General features: G+C 35.3%; 1 protein-coding gene across 1 annotated transcript; it reads right to left on the bottom strand.

The window, feature by feature from the left end:
* Positions 1 to 4,981: 4,981 nt before the first annotated feature.
* On the bottom strand, positions 4,982 to 19,578 carry LOC111706250 (kelch-like protein 17). The gene is made up of 7 exons (XM_023479077.1): positions 19,468 to 19,578; positions 18,032 to 18,096; positions 16,655 to 16,719; positions 16,068 to 16,140; positions 14,927 to 14,990; positions 12,688 to 12,766; positions 4,982 to 5,217 (listed from the first exon to the last, which is right to left on the bottom strand). Exons 1-7 carry the CDS (start codon positions 19,482 to 19,484, stop codon positions 5,113 to 5,115), a joined length of 468 nt encoding a protein of 155 aa, XP_023334845.1. The 5' UTR covers positions 19,485 to 19,578; the 3' UTR covers positions 4,982 to 5,112.
* Between the last annotated feature and the right edge of the window lie 2,661 nt (positions 19,579 to 22,239).

The following is a 22,239-nucleotide window of genomic DNA, read 5'->3' as shown; positions in this document are numbered from 1 at the left end:
ACATGAAATTTAATTAGAGGAAGAGTAATTATACAAAGTGTATTAACATGAAATGTAACTATATGAAATGTAACTAAGCCCGTTATTTGGTTTGTAGATTTCAAACTGATTGAGTTGACTTTTACAGGTAGAGTAGTATATAGTTTCTAGCAAGGCTGGTTTCCCAAATATCAACAGAAAAATCAGAATTTGATAGAAACAAGTTTGATATAAAATGACTGGTACGCCTTAGTGCCCTTTAGTGACCCTTTATGACCTTTAGTGACCCTTTATTTTGAGTGTGCCATGTACTTAAACTCAAATATTGGTCTCTCTTAAAATTGCCATGGTTTCTGTAACAACCATTACAAATATCGTCTTAGATAAACTAAACCATTCGAATTTTCAAACGAAAAAAAAAACACAAAAACTTTAGTGACGCTAAAGTTTTCTTTTAAGATTTTAAAAAAATGTTAAAAATTTAGAGACTTTACTTTTTTTGTTTTGTTTTGCATTAAATGACACTGAAAGCATTACTAATATACAGGGTTACCCACCAATGAAGAAACTTCAGAGACGATTGTATTTGTTTAATCCGTTTATTTACATTCAGGTTCCTTGTGGGCCAAAACTGGCTTAATCATTTAGATAACTATCAAAACGGGATATCCTTAATCCCGATCGGTTTATTAATCTGGAGATTAACCCTATCTCTGCTGGGGTACTTGAAAACCAGGATATGCTGGCTAAATCCCATGTTTGATGTCAAAATATGACAAATGATACACCATTGGAAAGCTCTTGTGCTCTACTTTTAGAATCTGCAAATTTGCAAAAATTGAATTTTTTATCGCAAAATCCAGTTATATAGTAAAAATGTTTGCAAAAAATTAACTATCAAAAGACTCAATTGAATTGAGTAACCAAAAATAAAGCTTCAAATCTACACCGGACTAACCAGAGTCAGCAGCATTTTCGGTTTCTTCTATTTGAAATCAAACGTGCTTTGGTCTTTAATTCAATAATCATTTACTTTACGGATTTGCTATTTTATACATTTTCACTCAAAATGCATATGCCGACAAAAAAGTATTTTATAAAAAAGGCTAACAAATTATGTTTAATGGGTCCAATTGTGATCTTAAGTAACAGCTTTCTGGAATATTGACAGAACCGTTAAATCCACGTGAATCGTCATATTTTTATAGATGTGTTGTCTTTACAGTCTATTCCTTTGTTGGTGACACTGTATGAAAGGATTTATGAGCTTTATAAAATTGTGGAGAAATGATGAAGAAAAGGTAAAATTCCGTTGCATTTAACAATTTCTCAATAATAACTCAAATCAATAAAGTGTTGTTTTTCAGATTTCTTGGTTTCATTTAAAAAATTGAAATCTGAACAAATTTTTTAACCCTATAAGGCTACAAATAAAAGCTAGGGGTCTGACAAAAGCCTTAGAGTAAATGTACTGGGTTGTATTGCATGTGCATAGCCCAATTTGCCAAGGACAGTTCATTGCACAAAAACTAACTAAAATACAAGTTTGGGTATTAGGATTTTTTTTTACAATTATCAGATGACACAAGTGTTTTACGTCCATTTTTCGAGGGCTTTTCAAAAATGCCGTTTTAGATCTATAGCTTCAGTCAAAATAAAGTTATGAGCTATATTGAATTTTTTTTTTTCACGGACCGGACTTTTACCGCCCTGTAGTCCCAGGAATAATTTTGTATGTTCTTTTTTTTCATAAATAAATAATTACTTACTTACTTACTTACTTAGAACTTTTAATTTTCAAAATAAAAAAAAAACACTGAACAAAAAAGTTTCCAAAGTTTGTAAAGTTTGTTAAAGTCTGGTGTATGTTTAATGATTATTTTAGGGTTGTAAAGTTTCTTAAACACAAAATATATATTTGAGAACTGTGTTGAAAACTTTAGAATGATGGATATCAAGATTAATGCTTAAACTCCTGGTTTTACTATACCCAAGATTACTTTAATACGCATTCGATATCCAAGAAAGAAGTATAAAATTCAACCAATCAGTGTATCATGTTAAGATGTACTCTTTAACTTTTGAAAAACTGGTTTTTTTTCTGGTGTTAATTGTGTCATATCTATTGAACTAAACATCGATTAAATAAATGTAAGTTTTGGATTAATGTTTGTTAAGACGTTCGTTTAAAATGATGATAGTCCTAAAATGTTCTAATCTCCTAAAATATTCTTTAATAGGTTCATATTAACATGATTAAATTTATATTTGCTCAAATGCTCTAAAAGCCGGCTTGTTAACAGCTGACTTTAATTCATTCAGATATTAGTCCAATCGATATAGCATTGTATCTGTAATTGTTATCAAACGTAACTTTTATTAAGTAGGGATCTCCAAAAATGAGGATTAACAATAAAATCAAAAGTTTGTACATTGGATACTCAGATTAAGCGATCAGGATTAAGGATATTTCATTCTAAAGTTTTCAGCTCTGAACTATTAAGAACATCAAAGAAACTGCAGTCATTGCAATTTCCTTAACACCTTAATCTGATCAACAATTTGGAAAATATCGTCGTTTTTACAGTTTCAAAAGTAATAAATTATAAAAAACTGAAAACCCAAAATCAAAAATAATTGTATAAAAAAAGTTATGGATGTCATTCTAAATTATGAAAATTTTGAAGTTCTAACTAAAGACGACATTTACATGGGTCTTATAGTTTATTTTTACTAATCTTTACTTTCCAGAAGAAATCTTTTCATGCAATTATTGTAACATTTAATCCTTTGATATCGTTACAATCCTAGAAAAAAATTCCTAGGGAAATCAAGATCAATCCTTGTCCCTCATCTTTGAGGGTTAATACAAGACTTCACCTTCATTCCCAGTACCAATTCATAATTTACTCAAACCTCTCATCTTGTGTATAATATCTATCTCTCAAGGTCTTGAATAAGTGGGTTTATCAATATACATTTTATTGGTACAAATAAATCTGTTAATATCTATTTATATTAAATCATATTCCATATATCTGTAGAGTCCCTCAGCGGTAAAACCAGTCTCCACTAGCTCTTACATAGGAAGAGTCCCTCAGCGGGAAAGCAAGCCTCCACTAACTCTTATATGAGGAAGAGTCCCTCATCGGTAAAGCAAGCCTCCACTAACTCTTATATAGGAAGAGTCCCTTAGCGGTTAAGCAAGTCTCCACTAATTCTTATATATGAAGAGTCCCTCAGCGGTTCAGCAAGTCTCCACTAACTCTTACATATGAAGAGTCCCTCAGCGGTTAAGAAAGTCTCCAATAACTCTTATATATGAAGAGTCCATCAGCGGTAAAATAAGTCTCCACTAACTCTTATATATGAAGAGTTCCTCAGCGGTTAAGCAAGTCTCCACTAACTCTTATATATGAAGAGTCCCTTAGCGGTTAAGCAAGTCTCCACTAACTCCTACATAGGAAGAGTACCTCAGTAGTTCATCTGAGCCTCTGTTCCCTGCTGGGCTAGATGTGGTCTCAGCTAATCCTTCTATAGATAATATAACTGGTGATCTCCTGATCAATCCTAGCTATCTATCAATCTGCTCTGGATCTCTAGTCTCCACAGTATCTGCAACTTCCACAGCATCTGCAGTATCTTCTATATCTGCAGTGTCCACAATATCTGCAGTATCCTCAATATCCTCAGTATCCACAGTATCTGCAGCATCCCTAATATCTGCAGTATCCACAATATCTGCAGTATCCTCCATATCTGCAGTATCCTCAACATCTGCAGTGTCCACAATATCTGCAGTATCCACAGTATCTACAGTATCTGCAGTATCCACATTATCTGTAGTCTGCTCTGCATCTCTGTTGATCTACAGTCTGCTCTATATCTCAGTGATCTGTAGTCTGCTCTGCATCTCTACAGTATGCTCTATATCTCAGTGATCTGTAGTATGCTTTGCATCTCTGTTGATCTACAGTCTGCTCTAAATCTCCGTGGTCTGTAGTCTGCTCAGGATCTCTAAGTATGCTCTTTATCTCTGTGATCTCTCTATCATATTGGTAGCTCGGTAAAACCAATCTTGATAGATCCTCATGATATCTTTTTCAACTGGATTCATTGGCCTGTATTATCTTCTAAGTCTCCAGTGTTTCTAACCATAGAAACACCTGCAATATTAGAGGGTGTAGGGAGTTGAACCAGCTGTATTGAGGTGGAACTACATTGCTCTGATTCTATTGTCTATTCTACAGTTCCAGTGATCCTCTGAGTCTCCAGTGTTTCTAACCATAGAAACACCTGGAATATTACAGTGTGTAGGTAGTTGAACCAGCTGTGTTGAGGTAGAACCACATCTCTCTGATTCTCTTGTCTGTTCTATAGCTCTAGTGATCCTCTGAGTCTCCAGTGTTTCTAACCATAGAAACAGAATATTAGAGGGTGTAGATAGTTGAACTAGCTGTGTTGAGGTGGAACCACATCTCTCTGATTCTATTGTAAACCTGAGATATCGATCTCATCAATGGTTTATTGTACTCCTGAAGATATGATCATGTAAGATATAATCATGTAAGTCCACATGTTGTAAGCCTTCTGAGAGCTGTCCATGAAGTGCCTGTCCCCTAGCCTTTGGTTGAACAAATGGAGCTTGGGCTCATATGTCTGTTCGGTTCTAAGGTCTAGGGTGCACTGTTGAATCTGAATGAATCAGTTCAGGTTAACTACTCCGCATTCATTAAAAAGAAACAAAGAGATAAAGGTGTGCGGCTGGGGGAGGGTTTTAGCATGAGTCTCCTATTAAATATTACATTATTTCCAAACCAAATAAAACCTTAAGGCCCAACCTGTCATCGTTGCCTTAGTCTGTTCCACTTTAGTATTTATTCACTTTAGGGTAAAGCCTACATCTTTGAACATCATGAGGCAAACATTTTCTATTTCAACTAGCCATAAATCTTTTGTGAGTTCATATGAGCTTTATTTGCCAAACAAATGTTAAGTCAGGTCGAGTTTGCAGTGTGATTTTTATTGGATACTTACATACTATTACTAACAAACAAACAAAGTAATATAGTTAAAAGCTAAATTGTTCTCTCTGATGGCGTCAAAAAGTATTCAGAATCAAAGCAATCCTCGTCAAACTACTCCCTCTGGAACTGCGACTACAGCACCCTCACATCCAGCCCTTACTGCTGGGATCACCTGTTTCCAGGTCAGGGTTGTTGTATCTAGTTCTTCCACCTAGAAAATGCATTAGTGGAACTTCATCTCTACTCCATGCAAGAGCTATTTAGTATTTTAAAATAAAAATTTAATATAAAAGACCCTTGAGACTGCTTGAATTGAGAGTCTTCGCCCTATAGGTAACATATTTGAACAGAGAGTGCAGTATTCATAGAGACTCATTTTAAGATTCACTTGATACAAATAAGATGCATTCACGGTGAATAATGTCACAGTATGAGTGTAAAACTTTACCCAAAGGGATGGTCTTCTAAAGGATTGTTTTTTACAATTATTTTTTAAAATATAAGAACAAGAACACTGCGGCCCTTTGATCTTCAAAAACTTTGACTGGCAACTTAAGAAGGAAATGAGTCTCTAAAAACTAAAGTATCCAAAAGAGTACTTGTCTCAATCTCTAAGCTAGACAATATCAAAATCTACTCTGTATACTCTTAGACCCTTAATCTCAAGGACTAGATTATATTCTAGACTCTATTCTCAGCTTCCATCACTTTAAAACTACTGTTGAGTTCTAGACTATTTATTGATAAAACATTCTGGATATATATATATAGGGGTTACCCCTGTTATAAAGAATAGCACCACTGAACAAAGTGTACAAAAAGTGTATGAAAAAGTGAACGAATTCATGGTGTGCTATAAGTGTATTCAAGGTCTATTAGACAGATGTTTTCCAAGGTCTCTAAACTACCCTATTCATTCAAATCCTTACATCCCCCTCAAGTTTTTGTTTTGCCCCACCCAAAATCATAAAACTTCCCATTAAGAGAAAAGCCCATACCCCCATTAATGTTAAAGAAATCTGTTTTCAGAACCTGATGTCTGGAAAGATACTCTTGGAGTAGGTAATAGTGGAGCAGATACTCTTGGTTCTTCCTTTGGTGTTTGCAGAGGAAGTTTCTCTGTCTGTTGCTGTTGTTGTTTCATCTTCTTCAAAGTCTTTGAGGCTCCACAGCACGTTGTTATGATAATGGCTAACTCCATTGCTGGTTCTCCCTGTGCATATGTCATCATCAGTACTGCCAGATGCATGATTCCCTTGATGAACATTATCAGCAAAACGGCTGCTGCCATGTAATCTCCGTGTTGGCGGATGTCTAAGTCTATCCTGGACAGGATATTCAACTCTTTATACGTCTAGGTAGTTGGTAGCTTGCAACTTAGCACTTCCACACTCCTGTGGGGCCATGGTCACCCCAGTTATGTTGAGTATGATAGCCTCTTTCTCATCTACCATATAGGTTTTCATTACCCGGAACCCAGTGAATACCTGGATCGGTTCCAAGGTACAAGTGGGTGTGAACTCAAAGATAAAATTGCCATCGCCAGTCTCGCATCCTCCTGTGCTCAGCTAGCATTGTAGTGCCACATGGTTGCTTGCTCTTGGACTCCACCATCTGGCCCTGAGCCACAAACTCCTCAATCTCCATCAGATATGCATATTCCACTAGTTCTAGCAGGTTTACCATTCTGTTTCCCGTGTGCATTGTTTCCCCTTCGCATCCAACAGTATCATCAGCCACTCTAAATTCTCCAACTGATGTCACTTGAACAAAGGTGGTTTGGTCAATGGTGATATCTAACAGTTGAGTAGACCCTGGAGGCTGGAAATGCCTCTGTGTACTATGTACCCAACACCAATCTGTTGATAAAAGTACATCATGTCGGATAGTGGGTACTATGGCAACCTTTAAGTGGGAAAAGGGTCTCCAATAGTACCTAAATTTGGATTCCCTGATCTTGCACTTATAACCAGTGGCACCTGCTGTCTGCCATACTGGTCGCTTACTCCTGACCAGGATCAGAACTTCCAAAACATCCTGGTTGGTTGTCATCCCCATCTCATTCCCTGATGAATCTGCTAAATCCGCTAAGTCCTTGGCGGCTTCCAACAACCTTCTGCGCCGTGACATCTACCTGCTGCCTTCCAACTCTTGTCCTAGCACAGACGACTCATGCATCCTCTTGACAGCACAGGACTTCTCTGGCATTTCTTCTTCAACTGGGGCCGGTTGGGTTCCAGCCTAGCAGGTCCCCCTCTGCCTGTAGCTCCACATCTGGGGAACTGGCTTCCATTGGTTCATTTCATTTCATTGGGGCTGCCTCACTCTTATTGGTCGGTAGCAGAGGATCAGTCACCTCTGCTGGCGCCGGCATCGGTTTCAGCTGTTCTTCTACTGGATCCTTCACAGCTTCTGGAAGATTCTGTATCTCTATCCCTGCACCACCACTGTGAACTGGCAAGGCTAACTCCGGACCTAGGCGGCTGCTTTCTGCTATCTCCTCCCTTCCAAGTCATCCATGTCTGCATCTACTGTGCCCCTCATGACAGCATTCGGATTAGCTTGATATTTCTTCAGAGCTGGGAACTTTTGACTGGTGGATATTGGGATTAAGGCTTGAACCACTCTTTTTCTTAATCTTGAGATTAAATAATGCTGGTTCTCCTCTTGTTATTAATCTCCAGATTAATTAACTGATCGGGATTAAGGATATCCCATTCTAAAGTTTTCAGCTCAGGCAGGTTTCATGTTATCTTAGTGTCTTCCCTTTAGTCCTTGGCGGACAAATGTCAACCAGTGTGTTATATGCAAAAACTCAAATCCCTACCAACTTGACCCAAGCTGGATCATATCTCTCCAGTAGGACTCTCAGCATCTGTCCAATGACCTTGTGGAACCTCTCCACCAGGTTGGACTGTGGGTTGTAGGCTGGGGTAGTAGTCCTGTTAATCTGAAAGTTGGCCATTAGTTTGTTGATACTTAGTCTTTTCTCTTAAGTACTACAACTTATTTTAATCTCTATTGCTTAGGAGGAGATTGGAAATAAGAACAGCTCCAGAAATATGATCTCTTGATCTGTTTTAACCAGAAGCAAATAAGTATGATTGGGGATAGTGCGAAGATAAACCCAGAGATAAGGGACAGTGCTGCGAGAGCTTGAAAACTATCTCCTAGGAAGGCAAATATCTAAGAAATATCCTCGCTTAGTGTTGACTCTAATGCCGGCTTATCCTTTTGATCTCTGCGCTAGTAGTATCCAGTGTGATAAAATTATATCTTATCAAAACCAATTATTAATGTGTAAATCTAAAGATTAGAAAACTACAATCCAAGGCAATATCAGAGTTCAGTGTGTTGAATAAAAAACAATTTGATAAAAGAAATTTTCTCTTACATTGGGGGGAATATGAAATCATCAGACTTTATATTTAGATGTGAACTGTATAAAGGGAATATTAAAGTTCATGGATAATGTTCATACAAAACTAAAATCAACTACTCAGGCTTGGGGAATATTGAAGTTCAATAAAATATGTCACTGGTCTAGGAAGAACTTCTGAATTTCCATGTTTTCTGGGTACATGGATTAGCCATTCTAATTGCAAGGGGAATATTAAAAAACTAGTAGAGTTGATAAACTAGAGAGAACTTCTGAAGTTTTACATTTTCCGAGCACATGGATTAAGTTGATAGTTGTCCTGGATGAGGGAATATTAAAATTTAACAAAACTGTCTCCAATCTAGAGGGAACTTCTGAAATTCGTGTTTTTTAAGTACACAGATTAATTGAGGTTACTAGTCCTTCAACTTATTATTCGGGAAAATCTTCATCTTGATGCTTTCATGGGGGAATTTAAAGTAAGAGTAAGGAGGAGAAGGGGGATGGGGGGAAAAGAATGTATACTGAGTACACATATAGTCCCCATGGTTGTAAATTGGAGTACACAGATTCCCCTCCATCAAAGATCTATCCAAGGGAACTTGGTTCTCAACTATATTCCCAAGTTGGATAATTTTCAATACACAATTCATTTTTACTCTGGATCTGCTGGGTACACATATTCCCCAGTTGAATAATTCTAAGTACACTGATTAAATTTTCTCTGGATCTGTCGGGGAACTAGTTTGAGCACAGACATATTCCCCATATAGATATTTCTAAGTACACATACATAGATTTAGTCAGGGGCTTTATATCTTGTGTACTAACATATTCCCCAGTCAAATAATTTTAAGTACACAAATTCTTTTCACATCAGACCGGCTAGGGGAGACTTGAGTACACCCCTTCTACATAATTTTGGGTACATGAATTTCCCTTTAACATGATTTGCCAAAAGAACATTTTTAAATTTCTTAGAACCTAGAGCTGGCTCTACAAGTTCAGTCCACAGCTTGGATGTAAACTCATTTCTTGATCACTGTCAATTTCCTCTGGACATCTATATATGAATATCACTCTGTCTAACAGAGCTTTGGCAACTGTCTGCATTTCCTTATTAGGTATGGGGCTGCTGTCACCCATCTGGTGAAGTGGTCCTCTACTGTAAGTATACACCTGTCCCATCTGTCCATCTCCTAGTGGTCCCACTAGGTCCACAAATAACTTCTCAAACGGAAAACTGCTCCTCCTAGGTTGATGAACAAACTCCTTGATTTCCTTGATTTTCGGTTCTTAGCTAGACATTCGTCACACTGAGATATCCGCATCTATATATCTTTCTTCATTCAAGGATAGAATATATATCGGTTTGCTCTCTCCATGCTGGCCCAGACACCAAACTGTCCTGCACTCTGGTGGGAGTGTATAGAGTGAAAAGCACTCTCTGTCAGTGCTATTGGAACTAAAATCCTATTAACCTGTACATTAGTCCCAGGCTGAGGCACTGGAAGAACAAAAATCACTCACTTGTCCAGGCATACAACACCTGCTACTTCCCTCCATCATATGAGTTCCTCACCTTTTCCATGTACTCCCTCCTTGGACGGTATCTTCCCTTGGCTGGGTGGGGGTAAGAGTTTACTTCTGGACAATGCATCTGCATTCAGAATACTCCTAAACTGCTTGTGGATTACTCGGAAGTTGTACTGCTGTAGCTCTTCCAGCCAGCAAGCTAATATCCCTTTGGGGTTCTTCAAGGTTCTCAAATATTTCAGATGCGAAGAATCTGTGTAGAGCTCAAACTGAGCTCATTTCAAAATGTGCTCATACCCTCAAAGTCCCATGATGGCTGAGGAGAGTTTGCCCTTGTGGCTCGGATAATTCTTCTCTCCTGCCGTCTTCCTTCCGATAGCCCCTATAAACCTCTCTACGCCGTCTTGCTCCTGGGATAACTCAATGCTGTTCCGGAAAATCAGTAGTTAACCGGAAAAAGGGCCCCTCCCTTAGAAACAAGGAAAGGCTCTTACTGGCCCATTTAGGAATGCTTCTTATAACCTCCTGAAAATCCTATCCATCTCTGCCATCCACACAAACTCCCTCTTGAAGTTCCTCCTCTCCAGCTAGAGGGCACAAATCAATTCTAAAAGTGCTCCAAGCTGGGTAGAAAGGAGTTTGATGGGCCATGTTGTACCCAAGATCAAGCCAGTTATCATCTAGTATGTAATCAGAAGAGTCTGATAGAAATATATTTGCCACTGGCAAATGTTTTGTTGGATAAGATCAAATATATGATTTGACCTACCCTTTGTATAGTTAACATGTTAATATAGTTTTGTGAGCAAATATGTCTCTTTCTTCCACTCAATCTTGTCCTTTTACTTTCAGTCATTTTTCAAGTTTATATGGTGACATGGTTCAATTTTTCAGTATGCCCCTAGCTAATTCATTCAGGCCAGTTTGTTTTGTGTAACATCACATCTAGCCATCTTTCAACACTAATTTTTATACAAAGTTGACAAAAGAGTAAACTGCTAGAAAACCACATACAGTGATTTTTACAATTTCCAGTTGAATGTGCAAGTTTTCAATGACAAAAAGGTAAACTGACGTTGTTTCTGATGTAAAAAGGGTAGTTTTATGAAGTTTTAGGAAGGACTAATATGACAGCAATAGATGACAACAACCCAGCGTGGTTCCTCCATTGGCAGACTTTACAAGCCCTGGTCAACCCAAATTCATTCATCAAAGCAGAATCAATTAAGCTGGAGGCAGTGCTGACAACAGAGGAGGTACTGATAACAGCCCAACATTAAAGCAAAGCAGGCTGAAGCATCTCAATGAAGACATGCGGTAAACAGGATGGAGTACAGGGAGGGGAGGAAGGCCAACCACATAAATCTCTAGTCCGAACCACATTCTCCTCATTTTCTCGTCCAAACCACCTAAAAATCCTTGTCCTTTCAATATTATTTTTTTTAAGTGTCCGATCCTTAAAAATAAATACATTTTTTAAAAATATGGCAAGATTAGGGCATAGATGAAATATAAAATTTTCCCAATTAAATTTTAGATTTGTGTAAAAATGAAAATGCTTCATAAATGATGTTCTACAAAAAAGCGTCTGTATCAAGAGCTCTTTCATTCGCAGAAAATGCTGCAAAACATTCTCAAACTCGATGTAAACAACTTTTTGTGATATTCCAGCTGAATTTGGGTTAGAGATATGACTTACAATTTTTATATGATTAAATACTGTTTGAATTCATAGGGTTGTGACCAATTAATTGTAGCAAATGATTTGAATATTATAAATTGAACAAATCTACCTTATTTGTAAATAAATCAGAAATCAATGATTATTTTGTATGGGTTAAAATAGAAAAATTAAAGACATGCATGTTCAAGCCAATTCTTTGGTATAAATTTTTATTTGTAAAAGTTATCCATTTTGGAGGCAGAAGAGATTCAATTTTTAACCTAAATAATGTTTGACATCATTCTCGTGGATTTGAAGATTCCAACATCTCAAAATCCTTGGAAAACTTTATTCTAGTCATGTTTTATGCCCTAAAGTTGCCATATTTTCAAAAATGTATTCATTTTCAAGGATCAAACACTAAAAAAAATAATACTGAAAGGACGAGGATTTCAAGGTGGTTTGGACGAGAAAATGAGGAGAATGTGGTTCGGACTAGAGATTGCCTGTGTAACGATTTGATTGAACTGTGTGTCCTTTAGAACTTTGGAGTTAAGTCTGGTTGAGATTTAGTCTATGTGTCCTTTAGAACTAAGGAGTTAAGCCTGGATGAGATTTGGACATTGTGTCCTTAAGAACCCGGGAGTAAATTGTTATGGAGTAGGTATTTGCTACAATCCTTTGCTACAATCCAACAAGCCAAGCCTCAAAGGACATTGAACCCTTATCAAGTTTAGCTGCACTCGGTACAGCTAAATATGGTGGAGGTAGGCTCGAGCTGATGCAGGAGAAAGGGATTCTAATTGTACTCCAGGCTAAGGTAGAGAAGAGTATGATCATCCATGTTGTACCCCAGACAAGCCAGTTATCATAAATCAGTTTGTATAGTTAACATATAAATATAGTTTTGTGTGCAAACATGAAATGTTATTCCACTCAATCTTGGCCTTTTACTTTCAGTCCTTTTTCAAGTTTATAAGATCTTACTTAGCTTGTACCATTGCACTCACGGTTCAAATATGTTACCTATCGAGTCTCTTTCTTTAAAGACAGAAAATCATTCTTTAAATATCTTTATAAATAAAACCCTAAATTGTGATTACTTGAATATCCCCGATGCCCCCTGCCCATCCTCCAACAATGAAAACACCACTTGCCATTGTGACTATTTGTCCAGCAACTCTAAAGAAAAAAACAAATGGCAGGCAGGTATAGTTCTGTTATCATTAAGCAAAATTTAAAGATTAAATAAAATGCATTGAAGTTTCTAATGCTGTCATTTAGTGGCTTAAAAATGTTATAAGTGATCCACCTCAAACCAAACAGTAACTAGGGTTGTTAATCCTTTCTGAAGACAATCAAAACACGATTGTGTTTTGTTTAATTTTTTTATTGTTTTCAAAAAAGATCCTTTTTGTTTACGGAAAAAAAGATCATTTTCGAAAACGACCCCCTTGTATTGTACTTTTAGAAAACATTGGTTTTTTAAAACAATGGTTTTTATAAAAACGATAAGCGAGCAGGTTTAACAACTAACAGGCAGTAAATCAGTTGTTGGGGAGCTAAAACTTATTGATAATTTGTTTAAAACTTCTCAATAATAAGCAGCAATGCCCTTCAGGTGGATTTCCTCTCTCATTCTCTTTTCATTAATAATTGTAAATGAAGGATTCCCCTCAACACCATCGTTAACGAAACAACAAACATAATAAAAACAATTGTTTTGTTTATCATAACAAAACGATCGTCTAGAAAAAAAATTTAAACGATCCAACCCTCACAGTAATAATACATCGTGGAAAATTGTCTGGTTTTCCTTAGATTTAAAAAATTCTAGAGTTTAAGTAAAAGGGTTGTATTAAGTTAAGTTAAGATCATGTAGTGAAAAGGGTTTATAATTGTTTTCAAAACAATTGAAAAACAATCATTTTTGTTTTGTTTTTACTTTTTCTAAAAAGGATGATTTTTTTCAAGGAAAAATATCATTTTTAAAAACAAACCACTCGTTTTGGACTTTCAAAAAATGAAAAAACAATCGTTTTTAAAAAGAAAATTGAGGTGTTTCCTTTTTTTTGAGGTGTTTCCGTTTTTCAAAAAACTTTATAAATCTTTATTTATTTGAGGTGTTTCCTTTTTCTATTTAGGCATTTCCGTTTACCAAATTTTTCAGAGACTGCTGCATCTATGTAGCACTTTTAGCTGGAGACCACATTATTTTTTATTTGTTATTTTTGGTAACCCTTAATTTTATATCAATGCAATGAAGACGACTTTTCTACTTAAGTTTTGATTTCGAACCAGTCCTTTAATGTTTTCTCTCTGATTCCATGTAGGTAAAATTCAAAATTGAAATTGAATGTCATCATCATTGTATAAAAACATATGACGACTTATAAATTTTGTAAAATAGTTGTATTTTAATTCTACCCTTCTACACATATGCAATTAATACACAGCTGATATAAAATGACTTTTTATGTTTTAAAGGTTCATATGATCTGTAAACATTTGAATCAATGTATCAATCGATGAGGGTGTGGGTTGGGCATGGTGTTGAAGCTATGCACCAAAAAGAAGCTAAGCCCCTTAAGAAGTATATGTATATTACTAAAGAAAAGAATTGTCTTAATCATACAGAAAAACTATTCAGAGTAGCAAAAATGTTGAATTTATACTGACAAATGAACGCCCCCCTACCCCCTCCCTCATAATTCACAGAGCTAAGCCCCCTAAACCTAAACTTTGCAGAAACGCCTCAAAAAATGAGTAAAAAAACACCTCAGTTAAATGAAGTTTTGAAAAATACTCCTTAAAAACTTTGTGGAAATGCTTGAAAAAAAGAGGAAATATCTCAACTAAATTAAGTCTTTAGAAATATTTGCCTCAAAAATTTTGCGGAAACGCCTCAAAAAAAAGAAACACCTTAACTAAAAAAGAGTGTTTAAAAATATAGAAAAGGCTCAAAAAATTTCAGAAACGTTAAAACAATTTTGCGGAAACGCCTCAAAAATATTGTAAAATCCGTCAAAAATATTGGCATATCCTGCAAAGATAATTTTCAGCGAAAAAGCGGACACCCCTCAAAAATTCAAGGAAACACCTCAAAATATAGAGGAAACCCCTCAAAAACTTGTTTTTAAGGGATGTCTGTATTTTTCACAGAATTCGCGGAAACAACTAAAAAAAATACTTTTTAAAAACTTTATACCAAAATGATGCGATTCCATAGCACCACCCCACCCCTGCAATTACCTAGGTACGTTTTTTTTAAATGCGTTTGAATTTAGAATTTGTATTGGATGTATCATTGCAATTAAAATATAAAAGAATCGGTGGACGTACCTTGATTGATTAAGAGGTGAAATACTAGACCAGGTGCCCAGGGATGGAGTGTATACCTCACAGTCTAAAAGTAAATTTTTCTAACCAGGAAATTTTTCTGGTTTATGCAACGTAAACCATAAAATTTCCCGTGTCCATTTTGTAACCAGGAAATTTTTCTGGTTTACATAATGTAAACCATAAAATTTCCAGATTTCATGTTGTAACCAGCAAATTTTTCTGGTTTACGTAATGTAAATTTTTTTACTTAATTTAAATTCATATTTGCAGTTTAAAAGTCCGCTACTGCTGGTTTACAACTAGGGCTGTGCGCGTTTCTGGTGGAATGATAGTTTTTTCCCGAGAACGAACGGAACGATCAAGAACGATCCCATCGTTCCGAAAAAAAAACCAATGCTTAAGCGTGTTCTTAAAAATATTGGAACGATTAGTAAAAGAACAGAATGTAACAGGAATTGCTTGAAAAGAACAGTTAAAATCGTTAACGCATAATTTTTATCAATAATTCATTATTATTATCAAGAACGCATCCTAAGTTGGGAAAGCATTTTAAATCAGGAATGTGTTCTAAATTTTTTGATTTGATCACCTGAACCCACCCATCTCCCCGTTTATTAAAATTCACCCTAGTAACTTTGACTAATAAGTATAACTCATAGCGCTTATGCACGCATTTTACCGAACATTGTTACTTTTACTTACTGGTTTTGTCTTTACATAAATTTAAGAGGCTTTAATGTAATACTGGTACCTTGTTCCGGAAAATTCCGGAATGATTTTTCCGGAAATTTTCCGAAAGGATATTACAGAACATTCTTGAAATTTTGCAACTTTTCAGAATTCTGGAACTTTCCGTAATTCCGAAACAATGTTCTGGAAATTTCTGGTCTACAGGAAAAAATTGTTCTGGAAATCATTCCTGATTTCCGGAACCTTTTCCATAATGGAAATGGAAAAAATTTCCGAATCAATTCCCCGTAGGTAAACCGTAATCCAGAATTCCGGTGGGAACCCTAGTTCACGGAGTTCTCCAATCAAAATTTGAGGCAAATTGGTCAAGGGTTTATGAGTAATGAATGAGTAATGATCGGACATCCAAACAAACAGAGATTACTTCTTTAAATATATATAGAAAAGAGACCTGGTATAGAAGTTGTATAAAGTGGCCCCCCACCTCCTGCCACCAAAACCACTTCTTCCCCAGTGGTATTATTCTAAATTTAAAACTTTATTTAGAAGAAAAAAACCAAATATGGAGTAAATTATTTTTAATGTGATATAGTGGGAACTGATATTAGATTTTTGACTAGGAAAACAAAATTATTATCAAAACTGATAAATTACTTTCACATTCTTATAAATATAAAAACACGTTTTTTTAATCTATAATTATAAATAAGATGGAATCAACTGATTATTCTTTAATCAATGATTATCATAACTTTGACTGGATAATTTTTTGCTTCTTCCTTTTTTAAAATGCCGTTATTTTGTTCTGTAAAGTGGTCATGTTTCTTTTTACTCAATCATTGATTTTCTGATCTTATTACTGTCTAGAACTATAAAACAGCTCTTCAAATTGTTTTAAAAGATCATCCAGCAAATTTGTTTGATCAGAAAATTTGTATTTTTGATAGATCATACATGCAGAATTGCCAATTAAAAAAAATTAAGAATGTCTAAGTCTTTAAACTCATTGTGTAGACTAACTTATTAATAACTTTTTACCAAGAAAGTTCCGCATCCGAAATAGGTCCTCCTCTTAAGCAGGTGCTGAAGTTCAATATAGGCTCCTGAAAATAAATTTTAGAAATGGAGTTTTAGCCCCACAGATCACCACATCCCCTTCCCCTGTATACTGTTCAAAGCGAGTGACTGGCTATGTAAGGTAGTTGAACTGAGTATGCAGTGTTGAGGTGGAAAACTTTCGGATTCATTTGAGACATATTAAACTTTTTAAAGATCTGTAAATCCTGAGTTTGAGCACAACTTGGACATTCAAAACTCCTACTTCGGGGGTAGATACATTTTCAGAATTAGTTTTTTTAAATAATTAAATAACAATGACATAAAATGTAAAAAATGTTCTACAACAAACTACAAACGTCATGTATAGGTAAGGCTGGGCGCGTTCCTGGTGGAACGATCGTTCTTTCCCGAGAACGAACGGAATGATCAAGAACGATCCCATCGTTCTGAAAAAAAACGAACGCTTAGAACACGTTCTTAAGAATATTGTAACGATTAGTAAAAGAATGGAACGGAACAGAACAGGAATTGCTTTAAAAGAATGGATAAAATCGTTAACGAGTTCTTATTATCAAGAACTGTAATTTTTTTTTACTTGTTAACCAACTCTTTTCTATAAAACTTTTGTCTTGGATGGAATCGTTCTTTACTAAGAACGGAACGGTGGATGGAAACGTTCTTGACTAAGAACAGAACAAGAGGGATGGAACCGTTTTTCAACTAAGAACGCCAAGAATGGAACAGAACTGGATGACCGTTCTTTTACTCAGAACAGAACGGAACAGAACAAGAACGGAATGATTTAGCTTAAGGTCCTTGTTCTAGAACAGAACGGAATGATTCCCAAAAAGTTGGAACGTGCCCAGCCCTATGTATAGGAACATGTTAAGAAAATAAAAATTAATCTTATCATCGAAAATAAGTAATCTTGTTGAATTATTAATTTCTATTTTCTCATTATTCGGGTTTCTCATTATTTGAATTGAAGAACATTTGAAGAATTTAAAGAAATCTGCGAATAAATTCAAAGAAAATAAGAAATTCAATATAATAATTAACAAAATAATTGATTGTAGCATTGATATATTGACAAATTTCTTTTGAAAAATATGTTCCTAACCATCTAATTAGATTACTGTATAATTTTTACCTCATTTTTCCTTGTCGTTGTTTAATAATTTAAAAAAACTAATTCTGAAAACGTATACCCTCAAAGTAGGAGTTTACAGAATTTACAGATCTTTAAAAAGTTTAATATGTCTCAAATGAATCCGAAAGAAGTTATCCACAACACTGCATACTCAGTTCAACTACCTTACATAGCCGGTCAATCCCTTTAAAACCCCCCTGATCTACCTGTGAGCACATCATACCGACGAGTTGAGATTTCATCTATCACAAGGAAATATCTGTCCAAATATCTACAAGTATACACTCAGTCAGGGGTGTATTCAGGAATTTTTCCAAGGGGGGGATACATTTGTGTATCTTTCCATGGGGGACAGGGTCAGCACCTGTGAGACCTAAAAACCCCCTGAGAACCCCCATAGCCCCCACCCTTGGGCCCTGACTATGCCTCTGCACACAGCTTGATCTTTCTTTTTGTTAGAAATGCTGCTGAATATTTAGAATTGTTTTTGCAGGGATATATATAGCTTTGTAAATTACACCAGATATGTTTTAAACTAGAAATCCCTAAATGAATTTTTGATTTTATGAAGATAATTTTAGATAAAGAGTAATTAGAATGTTTGTTTTATATTAGTTGTCGGAAGGCTGATGTAGAGTATACACCAGAAATTCCGTTTCCACCGGAAATTTGCCTGAAATATCATTTTTTTTCTGGTGTAAAATGGTGCCAGAAACCCATTTACCAGTGGAAACTTTCCAGCTCAAGTAAACCACTTTCATACATGAGGATCTCTGGAAAGCATAGCCATGTATGAAAATTTTATTGTAAAAACATCAATCAATAATATAATACTTCTTTGGATATTAAGTCTGAACCTTAGAATAGCCCTAGCTTGAAAGGGCTAAACCATGCAGTTAAGTCCACAATTTGATTTTATTAATTTTTACGTTAGAGTATTTATACTTTGAAGCAGGACATAATTATTTTTAACTTTTTCAAAACAATTTATAAGAAATTTGATATTAAAACTGTTCACGTTCTTTATAAACTGATATCAGCTATACAATGAATTTAAAGAATTGGAAATTAAATTTTTGGGGGATATTTTGGGTTTTCTGCTGGAAAAGTTTTTTATGGCAGAAATCTTTTCTGGTGGAAAAACTTTTCAGAATTTCTGGCTTCCAGCGGAAATTTCTGCAACAGAAACATACCGGAATTCTGTTTTGGTAATTATGATTTCCGCCAGGAAAAATTATAGCTGAAAATTTGGCACTCTACAGTAATAAGTGTCCTAGAACTATTTCATAAATTAAAATTTAATTCCTTAGTCCGTCCTAGGTGGAATTAAAAACTTGCTATGAACTTCTTTGGTCTTTAAGTCCAAATCCTTTGACATTCATTAATCTTAAAAAAGAAGGGAAAAGGATAAGTTTCTCAAATACAAAAAAGCCTTTAAATCCTTTTCCTTCATAAGACCGGAAAAAAATAAAAATTCCCTGATATATTTTATCAGAAAGCATTCATTTTTTCTTCAATTTGAAGAAAAAATCTTTGACAAAAAATATTTGTAAAGCAAATTAGATTTTTAACAATTGTTCCCTCATTATTAAATTTTTCATTTTCTTCTTTTTAGTGCCCCCCCCCCCCCTTAGCTTCAGACCTGCATTGTACCCCCATGTTTTGATTCTCAGCCCTTTTTCTTTAAAGGAAGAGGGCACAGGATCCCCAAGGAGATACTTATCTCCTGCTCCCTCACCCTCTCGTCTTTTCTTTAAAGACAGTGTCCCTAAATAATTGCAATAGTATTGAAAAACAGGGTTTTCCATAAAAAAATATGTTAGATACTTTGTTATTGGAATACAAAAAGATGATATTGTGATAAATAAATCTTTTGATATCATAACAAATTCCAGACATAAATCCTAGGGGTATTAAGGTCAACCATTTGACCCCTTCTTTATTAAGGGACTACATAAAGGCTTCACTCTCAATCTCAGTACCAGTTTTATAAACTACCTAAACTCTAAGCCATTCTATAAGTTCATCATCTCTCAGAGTGTAAATGAATGGGAATTATCAGTTTACATTTTATTGGGATAAATACATCTGTTAAATTTTATTCCCTGTTCAATCAATATTCTTTGTGTTGTTAAGCAGCTTCCTCAACAGTAGTATAGAAGGGGTTTTCCTTGGTAACTTTGAGGGGTAAATATATTCCCTCAAAATTCCCCTAAAAGTTACCAAGGAACACCCAGGGTGTTTTTATAAAAGGTCACGTTTTTTTACATGTGAAACGCACCCCTCCTCTACCCTCTTCTATAAATATATTTTTTTACACTTGTTTTTAAAGACAGCTGTATGGTTTCATGTTTTACACTCCTCCCTGACCCTTCCACCTACACCCTTCTAAAGAGTTAATACATGTGTCTTTTGGATAGATAAATATGTTTTATTAATTTTTACCTGGAATGAAAATCTTCTTCCAAAAACATGTTTTACTCCCCTCCGTGCCCCTCCCCTCCCTCCCCTCACACTCCCCTCACCCTTCCCTTTCCTGTACATAGATAGATACGCTCCCTCCCCTCACCCTTCCTCCTCTCACCCTCCCTTCCCTCCCTCCCCTCCAATAATTGTGTTTCTCAAATCTTATTGGTCTGTTCCTACAAATGAATCATGCTTATATTAGTTCAAATAATACAAGGTAGGTGTCTCTAGTTTACAGATTGTAAACCTATTTGTAAATGTTTACTTTTTTTATTGATTTTGCTTTTGCACCCCATGGTAGAAATTCTGCAATAAAATACAGTCAAACTGTTTTACATTTAGTGTTTGATTTTTTCTTCAAAATCATTGATATACTATTATTGATTTGAGCCCAAAGACATCGCAACGAGGGGGGGAGTCCAGAGTTCCTCAAATAGTAATCACCGCCACCCAAATCTGTTTTGCGGCAAGCGCGCTCCTCCATTGGTAATCTCCACCACCTCAAATAGTAATCAGCCCAAAAAGCATAAAATTAAATCGCTTATTTCTTAGAAATAAGACCATATTGACCTCTTTTTATGGCCCTATGGTGTACAATATTGTTAAAGCTTTCTTTATTGCTCCTTAGTTTCGAAAATAAATCAATAAATATGCCACACTAAGTGCTAGAAATATAATACTTTTTTAGTTTCAAGTTTCGCTTTAAGAATGTTTGCGGCATTTTCCTCTGAATGTTGTTTTAAACTCCTTATATAGAGAGGAAACTTTAACCCATTATTAGTGGACTAAATACTTCATTTTCAGTAGTGGGTGTGATGAGACTAATTTTTCAAAATTTTATGTTCTTTATATGGATATAATTAGTTTTGTTGTAAATGTTGAACTCGAGTAGGCGAATACAAAAATCTAAACACTGTAAAGGTTTTTTAAAAATATCTTTTAAATGGAGATGGATATTACTTTGCGTGGGATGAGATAATTTTTAGTAAACAGGCAGCCCGACCTTTTAGTATCTTGACGCCAATCATGAAATGCAGTCATTAAAGTGGCGAATTGGATCTAAGATTCGGCTAAAATGAACTGTGCCTTGATTCTCAGTTTTTGTTGACCAAACAAATCTGAAAATAATTTGAAAATTCAGTTTAAGTCAATACAGATGCCATAAAACCCCAATAGATGTCGAAAATTGTGTTAAAAGTGCATTAAATTCAAATCACAGAAAACAAAATTTTACGGTGATTACTTTTTCGAGGTGGTGGAGATTACCAATTGAGGAGCACGCTTGCCTCAAAACAGATTTGGGTGGCGGTGATTACTATTTGAGGAACTCTGGACTTCCTCCCTCTCGCAACTTTAGGAAATTTTGAAAAAAAAACTGCGGCTGCCCTACAGCTGACATGACAATCCTAAAAGACAATTTTCGGTAAAAAAAAGTTTTGTGTTACGTATTTTAGTTCATATACTTTTCATCTCTAACATAAAAATAAATGATGAAAATTATCAAATACGATCATTAGGAGTAGGAACTTTATTTATCCATGTCTCCGACTTGCAATAGTACCCTTTCAACATTAATGAGATATCCAATATTTTTTCTAAAAGATAAAAAATTACATTATTTTTGTTGTTGTTGACTGAATACCAGCAAAATGCTGAGAAAAAACTTATTTCATGTGAAAACAATCCTGCAATATTTGCAGAATTTTTTTTTTCATACTAGCCATAATTGATATTGATCTTGATATTTCCGAAAAATGTCAACAAAAAAATTTAGATTCTACGCAAAAAATGTTCATTTTTTGTTGTTGTGTTTGTGTAGGGATAATTTATTAAAAAAAGCTCTGTGTTAGTTTTTTCCAAAAATTCTGATTACGTTTTAGTATTTACACTGTATATATTGTAACAGTGGGCGAGTTTTGTTGATCTTTTACGATCAGCAATTCAAGGA

The sequence above is a fragment of the Eurytemora carolleeae genome, unplaced genomic scaffold, assembly GCF_000591075.1.
Source record: "Eurytemora carolleeae unplaced genomic scaffold, Eaff_2.0 scaffold725, whole genome shotgun sequence".
In the NCBI taxonomy this organism is placed as follows: Eukaryota; Metazoa; Arthropoda; class Copepoda; order Calanoida; family Temoridae; genus Eurytemora; species Eurytemora carolleeae.
The sequence above is the reverse complement of the archived record's forward strand: the minus strand, read 5'-3'. Positions and strand labels throughout refer to the sequence as shown.